This window comes from Trachypithecus francoisi, unplaced genomic scaffold (assembly GCF_009764315.1).
Source record: "Trachypithecus francoisi isolate TF-2019V2 unplaced genomic scaffold, Tfra_2.0 Lachesis_group20, whole genome shotgun sequence".
In the NCBI taxonomy this organism is placed as follows: Eukaryota; Metazoa; Chordata; class Mammalia; order Primates; family Cercopithecidae; genus Trachypithecus; species Trachypithecus francoisi.
The window spans coordinates 63,697,385-63,722,108 of NW_022681466.1; the positions used below are offsets into that span (position 1 = coordinate 63,697,385).

Consider the following 24,724-nt stretch of genomic DNA (forward strand, 5'->3'; position numbering starts at 1 on the left):
TTTTGCTTCTGGAAATAGGGGTCTCACTATATTGCCCAGGCTAGTCTTGAACTCCTGAGCTCAAGTGATCTTCCCACCGTGGCTTCCCAAAGTCCTGGGGTTAGAGACATGAGCTACCATGCCCGGCCACTTCCCCCCACCCTTTTTTTTTTTTTTTTTTTTTGCATACCATAGGATTGCAATCAACAAAATCCAGAATATGGGAAATTCTGGACTTTGTTGATTGCAATCCTGTGGTGCTCCCTATAAACTGGAAGGAGAAAAATCCGTAAGTTAGATCCAGAGGCTTAAATGGATTCAGATTCAGGAGACACTTAGTGCCACATTGTCTCTCACATTATGATGCTGAGATTGATCAGCAGTGAGTCATTTTAGGTTTTGCCAGCCTGATTGGTGCGTTAGGAATGGTCTCATCTGCCAGTCACCTGAGGATTTTAATAGTGATGGACATTGTCCAGATCTACTGTGGCATTGGGGGCTGCAAAATGGTGAGTCTAGTGCCATAATTCCTTCTGCGTTTATTATCTTAGTGAATTCCTTTTAATTCAATGTATATGCCTTACACACACACAGTTTTCTCAGGTTGTTTTTTTGTTTTCTACAGTTTTTTCCTATTTTCTCTCAAAGGAGCAATAGCAACTAATGTTAGTTATCCTTCCTGTGCCCTCTATGTCTTATTATTACTGATAAGTTTTGTCTTTGTAACGTCCTTTTCTTTTATTATTTTACCATTGTTCTATTTTTCTTTAACAAGGATGCTCTCCTAGAATAAATGTCTGCTCTTATCACTTGATTTCTTGAGGTATCCATTCTGTTCTTTATTTTCTCCACTGTGGATTTTAATTTTACTTTTTCAGGTGATTCCTTACAGTCTTTTCTGGCCCTGGTCACCTATTTTTTTTCTTATGCATTTCTGTCCTAATATGTAGACTCTATGTTATACTATATTCTGTTGCAGATATAAATCTATCTCCTAAAGTTCTCTTTTAGTTATTTTATAGATAATTTCCACAGGTAATTTCTTTCTGAATCCTCTGAATGATGATCTTTTCCTTATTATGTAGGTTTTTTTTCAAACTTTGCCTGTGAATTTTACCTAGGTGCAGTGTTTGCAGGTGGTATGGGTGAATTATTCTTTCCTGCCTCCCTTTCCTTTTCAATGGTGGTCTGATTTCTTCTGAGAGCTGCAGTTGGGATGTAGGGTTATATGATATTCCCAGTTCAATCCCTTTTCCTAGTAGGAGACTGTTGTATCTCTGCTCCATTGTGTTGACATTTGCACCAGCCTCCACTGTCTGTTTCTCTAATCCTTTGAACCTATGAAACAATGCATATACATAGCCCTGCTTTCTTAAGCAGAGGCCTGTCACTTCCAGGCTGAGTAAAATTTCCCAATCCTAGACGGAGGAAGACAGGCATTCCAGGCAAAGTGGTCAGCACAGGGTGGGAGCCTGGAGGCATAAAGCAGCATAGTGTGCTTGAAAATGTGTAAGTTTTTCCAACTGCAAAGATTTTTGTATATCTCCCTTAGGTAAAGTATACAGTAGTGTTATGACGCAAACTTATATTTCAAGCCTTTGCAGCTCTTCAGGATTTTCCCAAGGTTCTGGCAATCCCATATTTCCAGCTGCCCAGGAGGCATCCTGCTTGGCTCACCCACCACACCACAATGTCAGTACATTAGAGGGATTCGTTATCTTTTCCCGCAAATCAGTTATTTTTCCTTCCATGAATAATGTTTCTGTAAGGCCTGGAGACCTTGGAGTCCTCTTTGACTTAGGTCTTTAATGGCTTTTCTGTGTTGAAAGTTTCTGAGCACTATGAAGTCTCCAGCCTTCTCTGTTTTGTGTTGCCTTTTCTCTCATCTAGGCCCTGTTGTGCCAGGACAGTTGAGCAGTCTCCGCGTGTCTTCCTGCTTCTCACCTTTTGCCCCTTCAATGTGTTTTCCATATGGCTGCCAGATTTATACTTTGTCTAAAATGCTTGTTTCATCCAATCACTTTTCTCTCCTGAACCTTCAATACCTCATCACCCATGGAGGACAAAATCTGAATTATTCAGTTTGTCTCTTTAGGCCCTTATCGCTCACATTCCATGGTACAAACTATTTTTGCTATGCTGGTCTTCTCACACTGCCTCGAGTATATCCTGCCACTGTAAGAGTTTTGTGCTTTTACTACTTTAACAGGAATTCCTTTATCCCTTCTTTTGACCCCATAGTCTTTAAAAAGAACATCAAAGACCATTTGGGGGCCGGGCGCGGTGGCTCAAGCCTGTAATCTCAGCACTTTGGGAGGCCGAGACGGGCGGATCACAAGGTCAGGAGATCGAGACCATCCTGGCTAACACGGTGAAACCCTGTCTCTACTAAAAAATACAAAAAACTAGCCGGGTGAGGTGGCGGGCGCCTGTAGTCCCAGCTACTCTGGAGGCTGAGGCAGGAGAATGGCCTAAACCTGGGAGGCGGAGCTTGCAGTGAGCTGAGATCCGGCCACTGCACTCCAGCCTGGGTGGCAGAGTGAGACTCCGTCTCAAAAAAAAAAAAAAAAGGACCATTTGGGTCTGAATTTTTTACTTCGTTCTACAGTCTCTGACAAGGTGGTCATGACTTTCAGTGCCTGGAGTTTGTTGTGTTCTGCCCCAGAGCTTTCCGTTATTGATAATACCTGTTCATCTTTCTCTTTTTGGTGCTTTCCGTTGTAGCTTGTTTAGTGCGCATCTATTTGTCTTCATACCCAGAGTGTATGTTTCTTAAAGAAGCTTAGTATCTTGTGTGTGTATTCAAATACTTAGTAAAGTTCATTTGAACTTTAAGGTCTCCAGAATAATTGTTTTAACAACATATTGCCTTCCTACCATGTGCCTGGGGGAAGATAGAAGTGGTGCAGTATCAATTCAGTGATCAGTTTATACAAGAGCTCAATACTTGAGCTAACTTTTTAGGTAGTTAGAAGTTAGGTTTATTAAACACTTTAATAATGTTCCTTCTTAAGCATTGATTATTGCTGCATTTTGGCAAGCATGGGATACTGATGATTAGTTAACCTTTTATATTTTTGATGACTAACTCATATTTGTGAGACTTATTCTCTCTTATTCTAGTTCTCAGGAAAGTGCCTAACGCATGGTAGACACACATGTTGGAATTACTTCTGATTAAACATGTCAGTTATGATATGTTACCATACCATGCATACTGTGGGACACTAAACTGAATTTGTGTATTTTCGCTTTCTTGGAGCTTTTTTCTTTTCTAGTCTCTAATTATTTGCCTGTTATAAAATTGAAGAGTATAATCTGTAGCTTCATGATAGACTGTGATCTAATTTTTGAATGAGAAAGTGAGGTTGGGTGTACAAAGATTCATCAATGTATGGTTGTGATTTGTTAACTTTATATAAATTAAACTCAGTAAAAAAGTATTGAGGTTGCCTCTCCTTTGTTTTTCTCACCCTTAATAAAGCCTCTATTTTTGCTGTTCATCATTGCCTTTTTGTCCTGTGGGCAGCAAAGATATACAGGACTAGTTAGACAAGAGACTTGATTGGGAGAAAGTGCAAGGTGATGGTCTGGGAAGCCCAGGGGCCACCCAGGGTTGGCAGAGGTCTGTGCTTTGCATACAAGAAGTCCAAGAGTCTGAAGACTTGAGGAGTCAGTAGTAATAATGTAGCCTCAGGCAAAGAACGGACAGATAACCTCCTGGTCTGCTCAGTAGTAAGGCTTCAGCAAATAGCCCAAATCTGAATTTAGGATGGGGGCCCTTTGCCCCTTCTACACTACTAACCTAAGTAGGAGGTGCGTTCTACATCTGAGCCTGCAATTGTGAGTTCAGGAAAATACAAGGAGGGCAGCCAGAGAGACAGTTTTGATCACTTGAAATTTTTTGGCAGGCTTTCATTCTCTTGGTTTAGCATTAGTAAACAGAGTAGCCTCTGGAGGGCTTTCTGGTGGCAATTGCTGGGGGTTTCAGCTCTTATGAACGCAGCTGTTAGTTAGAACCCCCCTTAGTGTTCCCTGGGGAAGCTGGCCATGCAGTACCAATTCTCCAGCCTTTTTTCATGTCCTCTTGCTTTTAGATTTTGGTCTACCCAAATCACCTTAAATAAAAGGTCTGTTTCGTAATGCAACTGAGTGCCCTTCCAGATGTCTTCAGTCCCTGAGAGGGTTAGAGCATCCGTCAGCAGTTCTGACTGCTCTTGTTTTTCCATAATGCCCAGAATCGGTTTTGTAGAATATTCTCAGAACTCATTGTGTCTATATTTAAAAAACCCGCAAGTCATAAGCATTCATAGGGCCAATTCTGTGTAATGATTACAGTATTGATCAGGAAAAGTTTGTATCTTCTAGCCTGGCAGCTTTTATTTACTGAAGATCCCGAAGAGCTTTTGTTTATTTGGTTTATGTTTGTTGATATTTACTGTATTAGTAACTAAAATACATTTTAAAATCTTTATTAATTCATTTAAAAAGAATAGTAGTAAATCATGACAAGTTAACATAAATACATTTTTAAGAAAAAAATCCCTGTATTTTCCAAAACAAAAAAAATTAGATGGATGAAAACTCTTACATTTTTGCAAATCTCTTTAGTATTAACCAAACTAGCTGGAATCTCATATCTGCTTTTGCATTCTGCTTTTTTATAGTATGTTATTTTGGTTGAAGTATACGAAGAAAATCCAGCCATAGAGATATTTAGTTGGAAAAAAAGAAGAGTGTTTTTTTGGTTTGTTTTTGTTTTTGTTTTTTGAGATGGAGTCTCAGTCTGTCGCCTAGGCTGGAGTGCAGTGGCGTGATCTAGGCTCACGGCAACCTCCGCCCCCCGGGGTTCAGGCGATTCTCCTGCCTCAGCCTCCTGAGTAGCTGGGATTACAGGAGCCTGCCACTGTGCCTGGCTAATTTTTGTATTTTTAGTAGAGACGGGATTTCACCATCTTGGCCAGGCTGGTCTTGAACTCCTGACCTTATGATCCACCCACCTCAGCCTCTCAAAGTGCTGGGATTACAGGCATGAGCCACTGTGCCCGGCCAAGAAGAGTATTTTAATACTCTTTTTAGATAATTGTGGATATTCTTCTTTGATACTGTACTCAAACTGGATAAATGCTGTTTTCTTAAAGATTAACTGCAATGTGGAATCTGAAACTGCATTAACAAGCTTTTCACACCTTGTGTACTCATGAGAGAATGAATGTAAAAAAGTAAATAACATATTGATTGTACCTTGTGATAGCCCCATGAAGTCAGGAAGCTCACATTATTTTTACTTCATGGATGAGGAAATTGAGTCCAGCAGAGTGCCACAAGCTATCTATGGGAGAACTACTTGTGGTTCATAGTACTAAATTGCCCATTATAGGCTAAGTTTAATTTGGGGGATAGATTAATTATCCAAAAGGTAAACATCTCCTGCTTAAATGACTGTGTGGTTTCTGTCTCCTGATTGGACCCTTACCGATAAATGCAGAGGTTTTTTTTTTAATACTCTATTTTATTTTTATTCTAGACTTATTCTGGACTCTTCTGTGTAGTTATAAACCCTTACAAGAATCTTCCAATTTACTCTGAGAATATTATTGAAATGTACAGAGGGAAGAAGCGTCATGAGATGCCTCCACACATCTATGCTATATCTGAATCTGCTTACAGATGCATGCTTCAAGGTAATTGGAAATATTTGAATACTAAGTGCTCAGAATTTCTTAAATGTAATTTAGTGTTTTTAATGTCTCAGTGTATTCTACAAGTTTTTAATTTTATTTTTTTAATTAAAAAAATAATGTTTATTATAGACAAATTGTGAGTTTTTAAGATTAAAACAGACAACGTAGCCATTTTCTGTAAGTATAGTAAGTATGTTTGTTGCTCTAAAACAATACCTCATACATTTATATGTTAAAAAGCATCTAGTTTTCATATACATTTGATTCCCACCAGAAGCCAGTCTAACCAAAGCTCATTATATTAGGTTTTAAAACCATAGGAAGAATAATAGGAAAGGTAGATGCTTCACTGGGGAAAGATTATAAAGTATTATTTGTGATTTAAAAGCATGTAAAAGGTGACAATAAAAGTTAAAACGCATGTGTTAAGTTGGTTGATTTTGATTGTGTTCCTTTGGATCAGAATGAATATAAATTTGAGGAGTCATTCATTTGAACCCTGGCTTTAGACACAATGATTTATGGAGGGACATTTTTGAAAAACCAGAATGTAGTGGTTTTGAATGCAATTAATATTATTGCTCTACAAGACTTCATTTAAACATGAGAGTTCCTGGTGCTACATGAAAATCCAATCTTCTGTAATAACTCTCCCTCTCTCTCCTTTTTACTGTATTTTTTGTTAATAGATTCTATAAGTTTTAATAAAAAACATAAGGTTCTTATAAAATTGTTCCACAATCTTCAGAAAACAGGCTGTGCTGCACCCACTTTTCATCAAATTGCAGGTCATGGCAAGTTCTTTTTGGTGATTAGGTCTGAAGGATAGTGTGAAGGAATTAATAAAGTACAATACCCATGTCCTACTTCTAGTTTTTGTTTGGATACTTACTATATACCAGATCTTCCAGGGCAAACAGGAAGTACTTCAAGAATAGAATAGTGTCATATATAAGTTGGTAAGGACAGTTTTGTAATTAAAAAATAAGCTTAGGCTTTTAAAGAAAGATTAAATTTAATTTTTTTTTTGGAGTTCAATACAATTTCTTAGTATTCTTTAGGAATACTAAGAAATGGCTAGGACTGTGAAAAATTGCTGTTCGATATGGAGAATGAAGAATCATCCACTCTTTTTGTTTTTGGTTCTGTCTCTGTTAAGAAGAATGATCTTTAGATGCAGGAAAGTGTATTCGTGAGCAAACTCCGCCATATGTGGGAGAAGAAATTAAAGAAAGTGCCCTCCTTCTCTGATTAAGCCCATATTGTTCCTCATTTAAACAGATACATCTTACAGTTGAGATTGTTGACCCTCTGGTCTTTGAAGTATTCTATAGAAGGGGAGTTTCCAGAAACAGGCTCATATGTATCACTGTAATTTTTAAAAAGGGGAACCTTCAAACCAATCCTTGGGCTTGAAATATGTTAAGAGAGCAGTCTGAAAACAATGTGAAATATTGATTAATGACTGATTAATGACTGAGGTTGGCCAGGTCTATCAGGATGTGCACCAAAGGGTGTGTGCCCCTTTTAACATTTTTATCAGCGTACTTGAAGAGGTGGGATGCATGCCCATAAAATTTGCCAATGGCATGAAACTGGGAGGGATAATAATACATTTGATCAACAGAAACAGCATTTAAAAATCTCTTGACTGGGTGAATGAGGAGTTGGATCTAACATAATAGTTAACAGATAATAATGTCCCATTAGTGGGTTCCCAAACCAGCTGTATAGATACAGTATGAGGAAGAATTGTTGGCTCTGGGGCTTTGCTGGTGAAAACTCCTCTTGAGTAAACAGAATGAGGAAGATATGAGGCAGATACGGCTTATGAGCATATCATATTATTATTAATATCATTTTAGTGCTAGAATAAACATTTATTGAAAATTACTGTGTGCCAAGCACTGGGTAAAGGCTTTGTGTCTGTTATACAGCGCATGACAAGCTTGTAAAGTAAATAGAATTACTATCCCTATTTTACTAAAGCACAAGAAAGTGAAATAAATAACTTGACGAAGAAAGTGTATAGAGTGAAAAATACAAGCTAGGATTCAAAACCGGGCAGTGTGACACATTCTTATCCACAATAATAAACTTCCATGTGAAAGTTAAAAGGAATTAGTTGATAGTTTTGATTACATAAAAATTTAAAAGTTTGATACAGAAAATGAAAACAACCCACTCTAAACAATTTCCCTTTGTATTTGATCTTGTAAGTAGGGGGCTACCTGCTGATCTACTACACGACGTTATTGAGGGGGCATCTTCAGGGCTAATCAGACATTAGCATATGCAGCATTGTTGATAAAGCTCACACCAGCTGCCAATGCCAATCAATCTAGGTCTTCAATTACAAATGTGAATGGATAGCCAAGTGTCACTGGACCTAAGAAGAGGATCAATAGCTTGACCAAGGACCATGTGGAGAATTCAGAGCACATGGCCCCACTGATCTATCATTTTAGATTCAATTCCCCATCCAAGCTGCCAAGAGCTTTTAAGATTCTGTTTCTTTCATCCAATGTATTTATCATCCTTCCTAGTTTCATATCATGTACAAACTTCTTTGGTCACACATCCCACATCTTTAAGTGTATTAATAAAAAATATTGAAAAGTTTTGCTTTTTATGTGAAAAAGCAAGCTAGCTTAATTTTTTTAAGTGGATTTTAGGGGATACTGGATCAAAATGCAGTTGTGTGCGTGGCACATAGTAGTTGCTCAATAAATATTTGTTGAATGAATGAAAGCAGAATTCTTAGACGTAAACTTGATTGCAGAAAATCACGCATTCATTAAAAGCGTGAAATGGTAGATTAGACACAATCAGAAACTAAAGCAGAAGATTTGAAGACTAGAATGGAAACCAAAAAGAATCAGATGGTGCTTATGAGAGAAGGAGTCGGAAACATGGAATGTGTGTGTAAACTCGGGTTCCATGAAAAAAGTGATATTTTTGAAAAAGGTCACCAGGATTAAAAAACACACTCAGGTCTTCAGATAAAAGTGCTGGGTGGAAATAATGAAAGGAGACATGCCTTGTCTTGCATACCTTGGTGGATGGGGTAACATGACATGCTGTCCATGGAAAGGGAGTCAGTAGCATCAGGCTTTTCATTTGCGATACTGTGTGTTAGGAACTGAATTCAGGAACACTGAGGTCTCTACCCTGCACATAATCATCTGAGGTCACCTAGGACTACCTACAGTGAGGCTCACCACCTTGTGGCTTGTCTTCCTTTGCTCCTGACACCTCACCAGCCCAGTTCCATCCCAGCTAGCTTCCATTCAGCAGCAGGCAACCAACACTGCTACCAACCCCTGTTGACCTGGATAGATGGAAAGGAAAGTTTTGCTTGCTGTAACAATACCTGCAGGGGCCACCTTTTTAGGCCACCATGAAAATTTAAGACCTGAGAGTCCACCATCTTCATGGAATCCTGGAATGAAATTCACTGTGTTTCCAGTCATGTTTTCATTTCTGTAATACTCCCTTTTCATTTTTGCCTTAGGTAACTCGCACTCTCCAATGTGCAAACTTTCTCTATGTTTAGTATCTTCAGTGAATGTTTTCTTTTCCTTCAAGCTTTAACTGAGACTTGGCTTTCCCCCGCATATGGGGTATGAGCCCACTTAGTGAAGAGAACTCCATCACTCAAATCCTCTGCACTGGGAGACAGGGTTGGTGTCCTTACTAACACTGTGTCTATGTGTCTGCTAAACCATTATTCCTTTACTGCCTTGGAAAAGCTGCACCTCCCTCACCACTCATTACTTTCAGCAGCTTTCTTCTTGGTTCCTCTCCTCACTCCATAATGGGCCTCAGCACATGGTTTCCTCTCTGCCTCAAGCCTTGCCATTACCCTGTGTTACTTCATAGTTTTTAATGAACAGTCAAGTCCCTTGATCGTAAGGTCCTTCATTTCCTCTGTCTCTGACTTATGCCACCAACATCTATGGTGATGCTCTAGACTTTGCCATATTTTAGAATTACCTGATTTTTCAGATAATGTTTCGTAAGTTCTATTGCAACGTCCTTCCATATTGGTAGTCCAGTCAAGAAGTCTCCTAAATGTGTTCTTTGCCTTCATGTGGATCCTCAGCCCATTAGTTGTTCTTCTTTCCTCCTGTATGCTAACAACACCCTTACTTTGTTCCTTGTATAGTGTAGATTTCATGGCCATCTTCTATCCATTTCCTAAACCCCTCCCTTGTCCCATTGTTCATTGGTTATACTTGTTTAGTAAAACTCCCACACTGGATGAATCAAGATATTTGTCTCTTTTAATGCTCTTACTTGGGTTGCTGATGCTTCTAGAGTTATGCTCACACAATGGAACCCACAAATGCCACTGTAATTTCATGACCACGAGCCCTGATTCTACTGTCAACTCTTGCTAATCCTACCTTGATCCTCCCACTCTCCATAATGACTATTTCAAACCTCTGCAGGCTCCAGATCTCTGGGTCCCTCCTTGCTCCTCTACTCCCTGGCTGATGGCTTGGTCCCCATTCCACAGAGGCACTTGGAGAGGAACTGCCCCAGCTTGCTGAACAGATCATTCTGTCTTGTGTCTACTCCTGTCAAAGGCTGGTCTTACCGAGTCCTTCACCTCTGATGCTGAACACATCCTCTTAACCTTCTGAGGAATCTCGTGGTGTTGATTATTCTGGGTTGTGACTGTATCCTCTGCTTCTCTTTTTATAGGCTCCTAACATTAGCATTACGTTTTCCCTGTTAACTAAAGTTTTACCTGTTACTTTAAATAAGAAAGTTAGTTCTTTTCACCTTCCTTATACAGCCAGATTTTTCAAACCAGTGTTGCAGGTGGATAGGCAGATATGGTTGCTGGCAGGAGCTTGTGAAAATGAAGCAGGGTTTCAGCTGAGAGTGAGGAGGAAGGAGGAGAGATTGGAGGTTTAAGATAGAAATAGTGTGATGTAATCATCTAGGAGAGACAGATAATACTTACATATACATCACTGACATTGCATCAAATATTTAAAACAGTTGCTACTGGAAATGTAAAGAGAATGTGAACCACAGTTATAGAGGGAGTTTTAACATGCTTCTCTCAGAATTTGACATATTAAGTAGGGAAAAAGAGAATATTAAAGAATGTGATTTAATACAACTTAGGAAGCTTATACTGAAAAATGTTATGTATGCAAGCAGAAAGCACATGTATAAACATGATGTCAATTTCGTATAGCAGGCCCCCAATAAAACTCTCAGTTCCTGAAAGAAGAAATCACAGGCTACAGTCTCTGACCACAGTGCAGTAAGACAAGATATTAGCAATAAAAAGATTTCCAAATGGGTTAGTGTTTGTGGGAGTGTGTTTAATGAGTATGAATGTTATTGTTATTAATCACTCATCTATATGGCTTTCAGTAAAAGAGGAAGTCAAAACTTACAGATTCTTTAGAAATCACTACAACAAGCTGGGCACCATGGCTTATGCCTGTAATCTCAGAATTTTGGGAGGCTAAGGTGGGCAGATCGCTTAAGCTCAGGAGTTTAAGACCAGCCTGGGCAACATGGTGAAACCCCAGCTCTATAAAAAAATTAAAAAATTAGCCAGGTGTGGTGGCATGTTCCTATAGTCCTAGCTACTCAGGAGGCTGAGGTGGGAAGATTGCTTGGGCCTGGGAGGTGGAGGTTGCGGTGAGCTGAGATGATGCCACTGCACTCCAGCCTGGGCAACAGAGCCAGACCCCATATCAAAAAAAAATTTAAAAAATTACAAAATGTTACATATAAAAATTGTGTGAGTTACGGCAAAAACCACTTTTAAGAAACAGATTATGGCTCTAAACATTTTCATTAGCAAAGGAAGATTTAGAGACAAAGTAAAGTTTTTATTCAGCAAAATAGATAATAGACAATTTTTTGCTAATTTATTGAGCTGTACACTGCTTTTTTCCTGTGTCATTTCATAATAAAAAAGGTACTTAAAAATACGGCAATGAAATGAACCAAAACAAGAGGGAAAATGTACGAAGAGATAAGTAGATTGGAACAAAGAACATTTTCTCCTAGAACTGTTAAGAACAACTAAGAGCTGGTCCCATGAAAAGACAGACTAGACAAATCTTTGGCAAGTGTGACCAAGAAGACAGAACTACCAGAAATGACAGAGAGTATATAGAACACCATAAGCAAAGACAAAATTGACTCAAAATAAGGTAGAAAACTTAACCAGAACATTGTCCATGGGAGAAATAGAAGACATTGTTGAAGATCTGTCTTTATGTCTTCAAGACAAGGCCCAAACGATTTTAGTGGTGAGGTCTGTCAAATCTTAAGGACTAGGGTGGCACGCGCCTATAGTCCCAGCTACTCCAGAGGCTGAGGCAGGAGAATGGCGTGAACCTGGGAGGCAGAGCTTGCAGTGAGCCGAGATCGCACCACTGCACTCCAGCCTGGGCGACAGAGCGAGACTCTGTCTCAAAAAAAAAAAAAAAAAAGTCTTAAGGACTAGGTACTTCCTATGTAATCTAAATGGGTTTAGACCACTAAACAATGCAGAGTAGGCCGGGCGCGATGGGTCACGCCTGTAATCTCAGCATTTTGGGAGGCCGAGGCAGGTGGAACATGAGGTCAAGGGTTCGAGACCAGCCTGGCCCACATAGTGAAACCCCGTCTCTACTAAAAATACAAAAAAATAATTAGCTGGGCCTGGTGGCGGGCGCCTGTAATCCCAGCTACTTGGGAGGCTGAGGCAAGGAGAATCCCTTGAACCTGGGAGGCAGAGGTTGCAGTGAGCTAAGATTGCACCATTGCACTCTAGCCCAGGAGACAGTGAGAGACTCCATCTCAAAAATGAAATAAAATAAAATAAAATAAAGATGCAGAGTAACCTATATAGCATCAAAATCAGAATTTGTCAAAGAAATTTGAATACTTAAATTATGTTTTACTTTTTATTAAGGCAATATATAAAGATACTTTTAAAAAACACAAATACACAGGAGAGTAAGACATAAAACTGGAGATACCCTATTCTGGATTCCCTCTTTAGGAATTTCTTCTTATATACATACATCTGTAAATAAGTTTATATGTATATAAATAATTATTAATAAGTAAAAAGCCTATGATATTCTCTTTCTTTCCTTTCTTTCTTCCCTTCTTTCCTCCTTCTTTCTTTTCTTTTATCTTTAGACTTCCTGTTATGGAAGAAGAGTTTTTTGTTTTGTTTTGTTTTGTTTTTTTGAGACGGAGTCTTGCCCTGTTGCCCAGGCTGGAGTGCAGTGGCACGATCTCGGCTCACTGTAAGCCCCACCTCCCGGGTTTACGCCATTCTCCTGCCTCAGCCTCCCGAGTAGCTAGGACTACAGGCGCCTGCCACCAAGCCCGGCTAATTTTTTATGTGTTTTTAGTAGAGGCGGGGTTTCACCATGTTAGCCAGGATGGTCTTGATCTCCTGACCTCGTGATCCGCCCGCCTCGGCCTCCCAAAGTGCTGGGATTACAGGATTGAGCCACCGCGCCTGGCCTGGAAGAAGAGTTTTTATACTCATCTAAACCCTCACCATATCTTCCTGATAGAAGTTCAATCAACATTTTGCATTTTAACATTCAACATTTAAATTATTATCCTATGATTACATTTCCTTTCTTATATAATTTGTTTTCCTTGTGGTTAGTAATTTTCCCATTTTGGGGACTAGGGTAGTTTTACAATCACCTACATTAGTTTGAACTACAAATCCTCTTTCAGTAGACACAAATGCATCAAGTAATTTCTCAGGGTCTTTCCCCCTTGAAGATGCACCTCCCAAGCCTGTTCTCCTCCTCCAGTTCGTACTTGTTTCTTTAGACTTGCCTTTGCCCTTCCTCTAGAAATTTCTTTTGCTTCTTTCCTTGGTTATATTAATTTATGGACCTCATATGCTGTTAACATTTTTGGATAGAGGATAACCTCTGGTAAGCTTCCTGAGAAACACTGGAAACAACCAATTATTACATCAATAGATAATTAATAAGAGCATGGCTCATCCATATAGTGAAATGCCAAGTAGCCACCTTGAAAAGGTGTTGAACCTACTGGGTGATCTTCCCTTCCCTTTTAAGAATAAGCATTTTAAGAATAAGATTGATATACATCAAAATGTGAACCTTGAGAATGCAAGTTGAAGGACTTTGAAACTGGATACAAGTTTCCTACATTAGGAGAAATAAAAGCAAGGAAAACAAGCCATTCTTGAAAAGAAACATCAAGGAAAGCTTTAAAAAGTCAGAAAATGGGCCAGGCACAGTGGCTTATGCCTGTAATCCCAGCACTTTGGGAGGCTGAGGCAGGTGGATCACGAGGTCAGGAGTCGAGACCAGCCTGGCTAACATGGCGATACCCCATCTCTACTCAAAATATAAAAGAATTAGCTGAGCGTGGTGACACATGCCTGTAATCCCAGCTGCTCGGGAGGCTGAGGCACGAGAATCACTTGAACCTGAAAAGCAGAGATTTCAGTAAACCAAGATCGCGCCGCTGTACTCCAACTTGGGTAGCAGAGCGAGACTCCGTATCAATTAAAAAAAAAAAAAAAAGTCAGAAAATATGTAACACCAAATATAGCGCTTATAACAACAAACATGAGTACTTGTAACACCCCTGTAAATAAAAGAGAGCCTAATACAATCATATGCCATTTACAAGAAAGACATCTCAAAGTAGCCGAATAATAAAAGTACAAGACTGGGCAGATACCTCAGCCAAATGCATACAAAAAGAAAGCATAGTCTAAAGTCACTTCAGCCTAAAGTAGACCTCAAAGCCAAAACAGGGACAAAAAGCATTATTTTATGTCAGGAAAAGGAACATTTAATAATGGTTTATAGTTGTCTTGGATCTATGTATTGAATCTTCTGATGTAGAGATACAGACAGTAGGAACTGTCCCTCCTCACCCACCCTGTGAAGCTGTAAGATATGGTAAAACCCTTGCGTTGACACTATTAAAGAACTGTTCTTGGGCCGGGCACAGTGGCTCACACCTGTAATCTCAGCACTTTGGGAGGCCAGCGCGGGAGGATCATCTGAGGTCGGGAGTTCGAGACCAGCCTGACCAACATGGAGAAACCCCTGTCTCTACTAAAAATACAAAATTAGCTGGGTGTGGTGGTGCATACCTGTAATCCCAGCTACTTGGGAGGCTGAGGCGGGAGAATCGCTTAAACCCGGGAGGTGGAGGTTGCGGTGAACCGAGATTGCGCCACTGCACTCCAGCCTGGGTAACAAGAGTGAAATTCCGTCTCAAAAAAAAAAAGAACTGTTCTTACTGGGGAGACAGCATACAAATAAAGACAATATTGAGTAGTATGAGGAAAACAAAAAGAGGGTGAGGGCACACAGACTGAAGGGATTAGGGAGCGTGAAATGGTGATTTCATAGGGCGATTAGTTTAAAAATGCCCAAGAATCGTTAGCTTTCTTATGAATCACCCATTATCCTTTACTATAGCCAAAAATAAATAAACGCTAGGAATAAACACTAGTGCTGCCATTTCGAGGATGTCATATAGTCATCCACACTTTAACCTTTTGAGTGTGGCTTCTTTTATTAGCATAATGCCTTTGAGATCATTCACCAGTAGTTCACTCTTTTTTAGTGCTGAGTAATAGTCCATTATATGCCTATTCCATGGTTTGTTTATTCATTCACCGTGTAAAGAACATTTAGATTGTTTTCGGTTTTTGGCAATTAAGACAGTGTACAGTTGGCCCTCTGTGTTCGAGGGTCCCACATCTGCAGATTCAAGCAACTGTGGATTAGGGAAAATAATGGATGGTTGCGCCTATACTGAAGATGTACAGACAGACTTTTGTTCTTTTCATTATTCCCTAAACAATATAACAACTATTCACATAGCGTTTTCATGGTACTATTATAAGTAATGTAGACAGGTCTTAAAGTATTAACATATGGGAGGATGTGTGTAGGGTATGTGCAGATACTCTGCCATTTTATATAAGGGATTTGAGTGTGCATGGATTTTTTTAATCTGCTGTGGGTTGGGATTGCCGTGGAACCAATCCCCCACAGATGACATGGGGCCAACCTTCGTATACAGGCTTTTGCGTGAGCATAAGTTTTCATTTCATTTGAGTCAATACCTAGGAGTAGGATCACTGGGTCATATGGTAGATGTGTATTTAACTTTATAAGAAATTACCAAACTATTTTCCAAAGTGGCTGTGCCATTTTGCATTTCTACCAGCAACAGATGCATTCTAGGTATTCACCATCCTTGTTAGCCCTTGGTATTGTCCATCTTTATTAAATTGTAGTCTTTCTAATAGACGAGCAGTAGTATCTCACTGTAGTTTTAAGTTGCATTTTCCTAATGCATCTTTTGATGTGCTTAAGATCTGTATATCTTTGGTGAAATGTCCAAATCTTATTGTCATTTTAAAAAGTTTGATAGTTTTCTAATTTTTCAATTTTGAGAGTTCTTTGTCCTTTCTAGATGTCTTTTATTGGATAATTGATTTGCAATTTTTGTCCTCCCAGTCTGTGACCTATTTTGGGTTAATTGTTGTATATGGTGCAAAATATGGGTTGAGATTCATCTTTTTGCGTATGGGTATTCAATTGTTCTAGCACTGTTTGTTGAAACAACTGTTTCTCCATTGAATTGCCTTTGTACCTTTGTGGAAAATCAACAAAGGTCTATTCCAGGACTCTCTGTTCCTTTGATCTATATGTCTTTCCTTTTGTCACACTGGCTTGGTTACAGTAGCTTTATAGTAAACCTTGAAATCAGGTAGTGTGAGTCTTCCACCACTGTTCTTTTTAAAATTCTTTATTCTAGTTCCTTTGTCTTTCCATAGGTATACATTTTAGAAGTCAGTTTGTTCCTTTTTGCCCAAAAAATCCTGCTGACATTTTGATTGGATTGCACTGAATCTATCGATCAGTTGAGGCCGAATTAACAGCAGTATTGAGTATTCCAATCCATGAACAGTTTGTCTCTCTGTAGGTCTTGGACTTCTTTCATTAGTGTTTTGTAGTTTTCAGCATACAGAGATGTCGCATATACTTTGTTAGATTTATAACCAAGTGTGTCATATACCTTGGTATAACTAAACATTTAATGTTTTTTAGTTTTAATGGAACTTTTAAAATTTCAATTTCAAATTGTTCATTATTAGTATATAGAAATAGGATATTTAAAAAAAATAAAACATTGACTTTTTTTGCAACCTTGCTAAACCTACTTGTTCTGAAAGGGTTTTGTTGTTTGTTTGTTTTTGTGTATTGTAGATTGTTTGGGATTTTCTGTCTAGATAGTCATGTCCTCTGCAAATAGAGACATTGCTATTTCCTCCTTTTCAATCTATGCTTTTGATTTTGTTTTCTTACTTTGTAGTGTTGAATAGGAGTGGTGAGAACAAACATCCTTCCCTTCTTCCTGATCTTAGAGGGATAGCTTTCAGTTTTTCACTATTAAACATGATATTAACTGTAGGGTTTTTCGTAACTGCCCTTTATCAGGTTGAAGTTCCCTTGTATTTCTACTTTGCTGAGTTTTTAAAAATCATTAGTGGATATTAAGTTTTGTCAAATGCTTTTTTACATCTATTCAGATGGTCGGAGGGTGTTTCTTCTTTAAGTCTGTTGATGTGATGAATTAGATTATCACCTTTGGGATGTTGAACTAGCCTTGCACTCCTAGGACAAACACCATTTTTTCATTCTGTGCATCATCTTTTGTTAATATATATTGCTGGATTTGATTTACTAACATTTTGTTAAGAATTTTTGAGCATTTGTTTATGAGTAATATTTATATGTGGTTTTGTTTTATTGCAATGTCTTTTTCTAATTTCATTATCATGGTAAGGTTTGTCTCTTAGAATGGATTGAGAAATGCTTCTTCCTCTTCAGTTTGATGAAGAGTTTGTATACAATTGGTGTTACTTATTCCCTACCTGTTTTGTAGAATTTTCTAATAAAGCTATGGTTTCTTTGTGAGAAGATTTTTAATTACAATTTCATTTCTTTAATACATAGAAGGCTATGCAGGTTACCATTTCTTCTTTTAGTGGTTGTGTCTTTTAAATAATTTATCCCTTTCATCTTGGTTGTCAAATATTTTGTCATAAAGTCATTCCTAGTATTTTCTTATCTTTTTAATATCTGTGGGTTCTTAATGATATTACTTCTTTAAAATTCCAGATATTGGCAATTTGTGTCCTTTTCTACTTTTTCCTGATTACTTTGGCTAGAGGTTTGTCAATACCACTGATCTTCTCAAAGAAGGAACATTTGGTTTCATTGATTTTTTTTTTCTTTTTTCTGTTTTCCATTTCATTGATTTCTTTATCATTTCCTTTCTTCTCCTTAATTTGGATTTAATTTGCTCTTTTCTAGTTTTTATTTAGGTAGGAGCCCAGATCACTGATTTGAAAACTTTCTCATGTTGAGAAAATGATTTCCTGCAACATGGATTTATTGCATACCTCCTTACGTGATTTTTGGAAGGTGCTTTGGAAAATACTGAGCTATCAAATGAGTCCCTAGTGTTTAGAAAGCTAGTTGCATTTTCGAAAGTGAGTTTTTTCCCCTTGAATATCACCGTAAGGCTCTGTTTGGTTACATGTATAGGATTTTAGACTATGAAGATCATTAGAAACTGTCATAGTGCTGCAGTTGATCCTTGAAGGGTAGAGAGGATTCAGTGAAGCAGAGGTGGGGAGTTGATCACAGAGTTGGAGAGAATCTGGGAAGTTGGGTACTGAGGCCCAAAGTTAATACAAGATCAGATAGACAGATAATAAAAATAGATGGATCTGGCTAGAAGAGGGTTGGGTTTTTTTGGTTGTTGTTTGGTAGGCGGTGGGATAGCAAGAAGCATGGGGGAATGAAGTGTGCAGCAGGCTGTAGTGTAGGTCTCAAATTTTAGATAATGATAATAGCATGTACAGACGCAGGAAGAACGCCATCTTGAATGAATTAGGAGGCAATTCGATTTGGGTTAATTTGTGTGCTTTGATTTCTTTAATGTGTATACTACTTTCAAAAAGCCATAAACGACTTGGTATAGTGGAGTTCTATAGAAATTGCTAAGACCAGGAAAATTCGGGGTCTGAAGATTCATATTGAGAGTGAATAAGCAAAGACTTGGTAAAATCATGGTTTATAGGTGAAGAACCAGCCAGCAAGGAATAAATGTCTCATTTATAGATACATAGTTTGTGGCAGAGCTAGAACTAGAAAAGACTCCAGGCCCCATTATCTTGCCAGTGCCCACACGACACCTAGCCCTGGGTTTCTCTCAGCAGACCTTTATTAAAGCTAGCTGTGGCTCACCAAGGCTGTTAATACTGAGAATAAAGAAGTAACACAGTCTCGGATCTCAAGCAGTGCATTCTAGTGGGCAGTCAACTGCAGTATTGTTTGTCTGATTCTAAAATACACTTAAAAGAAGGCAACATTGAGAGACCTGAGGGAGAGCATCTGGGAAGGTATTCCTAGAGGAGGTGAAGCTGGATTGAGGCAAAGGGACATGCAGGAGATATCCCAGTGGTTGTGGGTCTAGGAAGAGTATGTTGGAAGAAAGGATATAGTGTGACCTCTGTGTAAGTAAATGAGTAAAGGAGGCAGACATCGACTATGTACTATGAATGTTGGCTGTGGCAGCCAGAAAGAAGAATAACACCGGGTTATGAGCTATCAGAATGAAATTAGGGCTGGGTGCCATGTCTCACAACTGTAATCCCAACACTGTGGGAGACCAAGGCAGGTGGATCCCTTAAGCCTAGGAGTTCAAGACCAGCCTGGGCAACATGGCAAAACCCTGCCTCTACAAAGATACAAAAATTAGCCGGGCATGGTGGCCCTGCCTGTGGTCCCAGCTACTCAGGAGACTGAAGTGGGAGGATTACTTGAGCCCAGGAAACAGAAGTTGCAGTGAGCTGAAATCACACCACTGCACTGCAGCCTGGGCAACAGAGCAAGACTCTCTCTGAAAAAAGAAAAAGAAAAAAGAAATTAGACTTGAGGGGCAGGACAGTACTATATTCTTTGTAAATCTCAGTTTATACATAGAATATATGAATGGATTTGTTTAAGAATATTATATAAAAAGAATATGACATAGTGAACACAGCCGTTATTTCTCTTTCATGGAAGTTATTTATGCCTAACTGCTGTGAAATCCTCCTTGGGCGCCTGAGACATCCACCAGAGGAAAAGCAAGCACAGCATGGCAAGCAGCGAAAAAGCTACTTGGGCCAGGCCCTGTGAGCTCAATTCCTTTCTAGGCAATGACAAACTTGTTTCGTATTGTTGAGAACACACACAGGTGCTAGAGGCAGACAGGCCTGGGTCCTCATCCCGGCAACCTTGCCCCTTTTTGGCTGTGTCACTTGGGAGGATTACTTAGCCTCCTTGAGGAACTTTTTCTCAGCTGTGAAATAGGGATAATAATACTCATAAGTGATTAGAAATTCTGCATCCTCTACTGGGAATTTTGTCCATGAGCTGGATATGGGTTTGATTTTTCACCTTTTTATTTGAAAATTTTAGTTGGATCCTTAAATTATTAATCACTTTAAAATCATGTGCGATTCTTTTGTTATGTTTGGTGTATAAAACATGTTGACTTGAGACAATGTTTATAGATGTTTATCCTCCTTCAACTTTCTTTCCTCTCAGTGTTTACTACTTTTTTTCCTCCTTTAAGATGAAATTAGCAATGATTCCTCTCTGCTTGTGGGTGTACTTGAAGCCATTCTGAAAGGCCATGGTTTCCAAATCTGGCCAGATGTGAGAATCACCCGGGGAGTTTATTTAAGGAAGAGTTTTTAATCCCCATCTCCCAGAGCTGAGTGATTTAGTGAGGTGCAGTGCCAGGAAATACATTTTTATAAAACTTCCCAGTTGAATTTGATATGCGGCAGGGTTCGAGAATCAAGGTTAATTAGACATATAAAGTCATCCAGGCAAACGATGTGTGGAATAAGCCTGAGTTACTGTTATTTACCCTCAGAGACTCTGGCATAAGAATAGGAGATAATGAGGGGGCTTGATTAGATTTAGGACTGTATAATGGGGTTGGAGGCGTTAACTTGGCTTGAGAGGAGTAGTTATTAATATTTTACAGGCTATTACTGCAACTTTATTATATCAAATATTTTTAAACCAGGCAAATGGTCACTTTCTTTTTTTTTTGTTTGTTTTGTTCTGTTTTATAGATCGTGAGGACCAGTCAATTCTTTGCACGTAAGTAAATGTTGAATGTTCAGATTTGTTTTTGATTTTCTTGGAAAGTGGAGCAATTATTTTTGTCTTGGGGGAGGGGAGAAGTAGAGCAGTAATTTTTGAGTTTGATGTAAACCTTGCAGTTATTTTAAGACTAAGATTATGTAAGTTGCTTAAACTGGGTGTTAATGTTTGGTTGTCAGTCTGGGCTTTTCACACATTTTGTAATGTTAATCTGTGAAACTGACATCTTTAGTTCATATGTCCAAGTTAGGCCTACTGGACGTTTCGGTAATTTATTCTTTTTACTCAATAAGCATTTACTGAATATCATGTGCCTACGGTACTGTGTGCTCAGTGTTAAACATTCACAGGAGAATAAAACATTATCCACCACGGGACACAATTAGATTTGCACGTTAGAAAGATTACTTTGGCGGCAGTGTGAAAAACGGAGTGGAGGAAGAGTTGAAACAAGAGAACCAGTTAGGAGGCTCTTCAGTCATCTAAGCAAGAGATGATGAGGACTTCAGGTATAGAAGTGGTTGTGAACCTAGAGAGAAATGGTTGCATTTAAGCAGTGTTCAGTTTAGGAGGCAGACTTAGCAGGACTTGGTGATTTACATGCATCAGGAAAAGGAGTTAAGAGAGAAGGTGAGTGGGTGAGATGAGCAGCAGCGTGTGCATTGGACCAAGCAGTGGAGAACAGAGGGTGCTGGAGTGGACTGGGGATAGCGAGAAGGTGGAAGCCAGGTGGCAGTTGAGGCATGAAGGGGAGGTGAAAATGTTAAAAATAAAATACAATTTTAAAGAAACTCAAGTATAAACCTACTTTCAGATAGTTTGAGAAGGTGAAGAGTAGTTGAGTGGTGGTAAGAGATCAATAGGATTTTAATTGTTATTGGTGGTGTTTTAAGTGTGACCAAGATTCCATGCTGATGAGAGGAAGACAACTTTTTGGGAGTGGCTGAGATGGGGGCAGGAAAGAGAGTTGAGAGAACAAGGAGGGTGATCAGGTGCAGAGCACAGGGGTTGGGCATCTGGACACAGTGAGGTCCTAATGAGGGGCGCGGCCCTTCTCCAGTGACGGGGCCAAGGAGGCAGATGAGTACCAATATGGGTAAGTAGGGATGGGGAGCTGTGAATTGAGAAAATTCTAATCTAATGGTTTTTCTGTGAAGTAGAAGAGTTGGTATTTAATAAGAAAGGGGAGGAGTGGCAGGATAGGAGGTTTGAGGAGATGAGAGTTAGTCGGCTTTGTTATATGAATTTTCTGCTAGCATTGTTTAGCCTTGAGAAGTTATATAAATTAGCTTTTTCTGAACAACAAATCACCCTGAAACTTAGTGGCTCAAATCAGCGCAGTTCTACAGGTTTCCCAGCAGTTGGATTGGGCTCAGCTGGGCGGTTCTGCCGATCTGGGCCAGACTCAGCTTTTTCACTGAAGGCTCACTCCTGTGTCTGCGGACAACTGTGGTATGACTGGCTGACTGTTGGTGGGGATGCCTTGGTTTCTTCTCCACCTGGCATCGCTTTCTTCAGCAGTCTAGCCCTGGCTTTTAACGTGGTAGCAGTGTTCAACAGCAGCAAGAGGGCAAGCTCCAGTGTGTAAGCAGTGTTCAGGTTTCTGCTTGTGTCACATTCTGCTGTCCCATTCCCAAGCAAGACATGGCCAAGGCATAGCATGAGTCAGGTGGGAAACATCATAAAGTGAGGCATGAAACAATTGGGGCCATTACTTTAGTCCATCCACCACAGACGTGTTGGAATACAACCAAATCCAGGTGGAGACTTGTACCTTCTCTTAGATGGAGTGGTTTGATGAAGACTTTTGGCAACATCTGAAAGCAGGAAGCACTTAGGGAGGGAATGACTTGCTGTTTAACAGAACGAAAGTTCGTGAGTACTGATTTTGTTACCCAAAGTGACCACCATTACAGATGCTAGCACTTATAATTAGATGATCAACACCATTTTAGTTAGTACCTTGTCACCAATTAATAGACTTGGATTTATGAGGTAAGTCTTCTAGCACCTGGGTTTATCTCTTCTTGGGTACAAAGTGGCAGTCATCAAGTACCATGTTTATTTTCTTCTGTGCTTTTTTAAATTGCTTTTTCCATTTTATTATGAATATTTTCAGACATAAAGCACAGTTGAAATAATTTTGCAGTGAACACCCATGTGTCTACCACCTAGATTCTACTGTTAATATTTCACTGTACTTGCTTTATCCTGTCATCCACCAGTCCTTCTTCTACTGTTTATATTGAGAGGAAAACTTTTCCTCTTGCAGCTTGGGTTCAGAATTTGCGGACCTGCAAGTTAACTGACAATGGACAGATTAACAGAGAAAAGATAAGACTTATATACACAAGTGTACTCAGTGATGAGTCTCTTGTGGAATTATAGAAATAAAAGGCGTATATCCTCTCCTTGACAAAAGGGTCCCGTGAAGTTTAAGGCTTCAGTGGGAAAGTATGGAGGGTTCTCTTGGTCTAATTGATGCTAATGAACAGTTGGGTTCACACTTCGCAGTGCTAAAGGGCACGCTTTTCTCAATCTGGGAACCTCCCTGGGAGGAGTCAATGGCAGCTGCATATACTGGGGGTTCTGCTAAAGTGTAGATGATGTTTCCTTATGTGGCTGCTGAGATGTTTTCAGTTTAAAGTGATTTTCATACCACTTTAGTGGGCTGTTAATCCCTTCATTTGATGCATTTCAAGTTCAATTGTAGATAGACAGCAGTACACTTTCCCCTAAGTACTTAAGCATATAGTGTTAACTGAAGCCCAGTATTTTCATCTTTTTCTTTTGAAGCAAAATTTACTTAGAATTAAATGCACAAAGCTTAAGTATTCATTTCCTGAGTCCTTGCATAACCTGAACCCTTAACCAGATGTAAACAATAATACCATCACCCCAGGAAGTTCCTTCTCCTGTCCCCGTACATACCTACCTCCACCTCTCTCAGCCTCATTATAGTTGAAAATTTTTTAGATACTCCTGATATTTAGTAACAGCTTTTCATGTTCATATCTATTATAAAGTTACATCATGACCTGAAAAATATGAAAAAGTGAAACAGTGTATCTTAGATTTAAGAAAATATTATATGTTCCGTGATGCCTTTGAGAATCCACCAAATATGGTACCCCAAGTGCATGTGACTGGTGTCTTCGTAAACTTAGTCCACCGCCAAGCTAATTAAGTTTTCTGCGTGAGATAACTAATTGGGGCAATCACTCTGTGATTTTCCCCATCTCATGTTAAGTAAATTTGTATGCCTTTTCTTTTATTAAAAAACTATTTAGTCAACTTCACAAACTTTACATATGTAGCTATATACATATATATATATATGTAGTACGACCAGAAGAAAATACAGGTCAGGCACAGTGGCTCACGCCTGTAATCCCAGCACTTTGGGAGGCCAAGGTGGGTAGATCACCTGAGGCTGGAAGTTCGTGACCAGCCTGACCAACATAGAGAAACCCCATCTCTACTAAAAATATAAAATTGGCCAGGCATGGTGGCGCATGCCTGTAATCTCAGCTACTCGGGAGGCTGAGGTAGGAGAATCGCTTGAACCCGGGAGGCAGAGTTTGTGGTGAGCTGAGATGGCGCCAGTGCACTCCAGCCTGGGTAATAAGAGCGAAACTCTGTCTCAAAATAAAGAACACAATAAATAAATACAACTAGATACAACATGGTTTTATTATTATTTCTTAATCAGTATTAAGTAGTTTGATAGCATCTCCTTAAGCTTTTGAGAGAGAAAACCTTTTTATGTGAGGAATGCAAGCCTCTTTAAGGTATCAGGCCCAGAGCGGCATTGGAATGAAGCAA

The 24,724-nt window shown here is 39.2% G+C and overlaps 1 protein-coding gene across 6 annotated transcripts in view; it reads left to right on the top strand.

Annotated features, from left to right (window-relative positions):
- The window catches only part of MYH10 (myosin heavy chain 10), a 157,426-nt gene that overhangs the window by 20,435 nt on the left and 112,267 nt on the right, over window positions 1–24,724 (top strand). For all 6 annotated transcript variants that reach the window (XM_033184593.1, XM_033184595.1, XM_033184590.1 and 3 more), the window contains exons 3-4: window positions 5,507–5,663; window positions 20,869–20,896. In XM_033184593.1, the coding sequence (XP_033040484.1) occupies window positions 5,507–5,663; window positions 20,869–20,896 (185 nt within the window). The remainder of the gene's footprint in view (window positions 1–5,506; window positions 5,664–20,868; window positions 20,897–24,724) is intronic.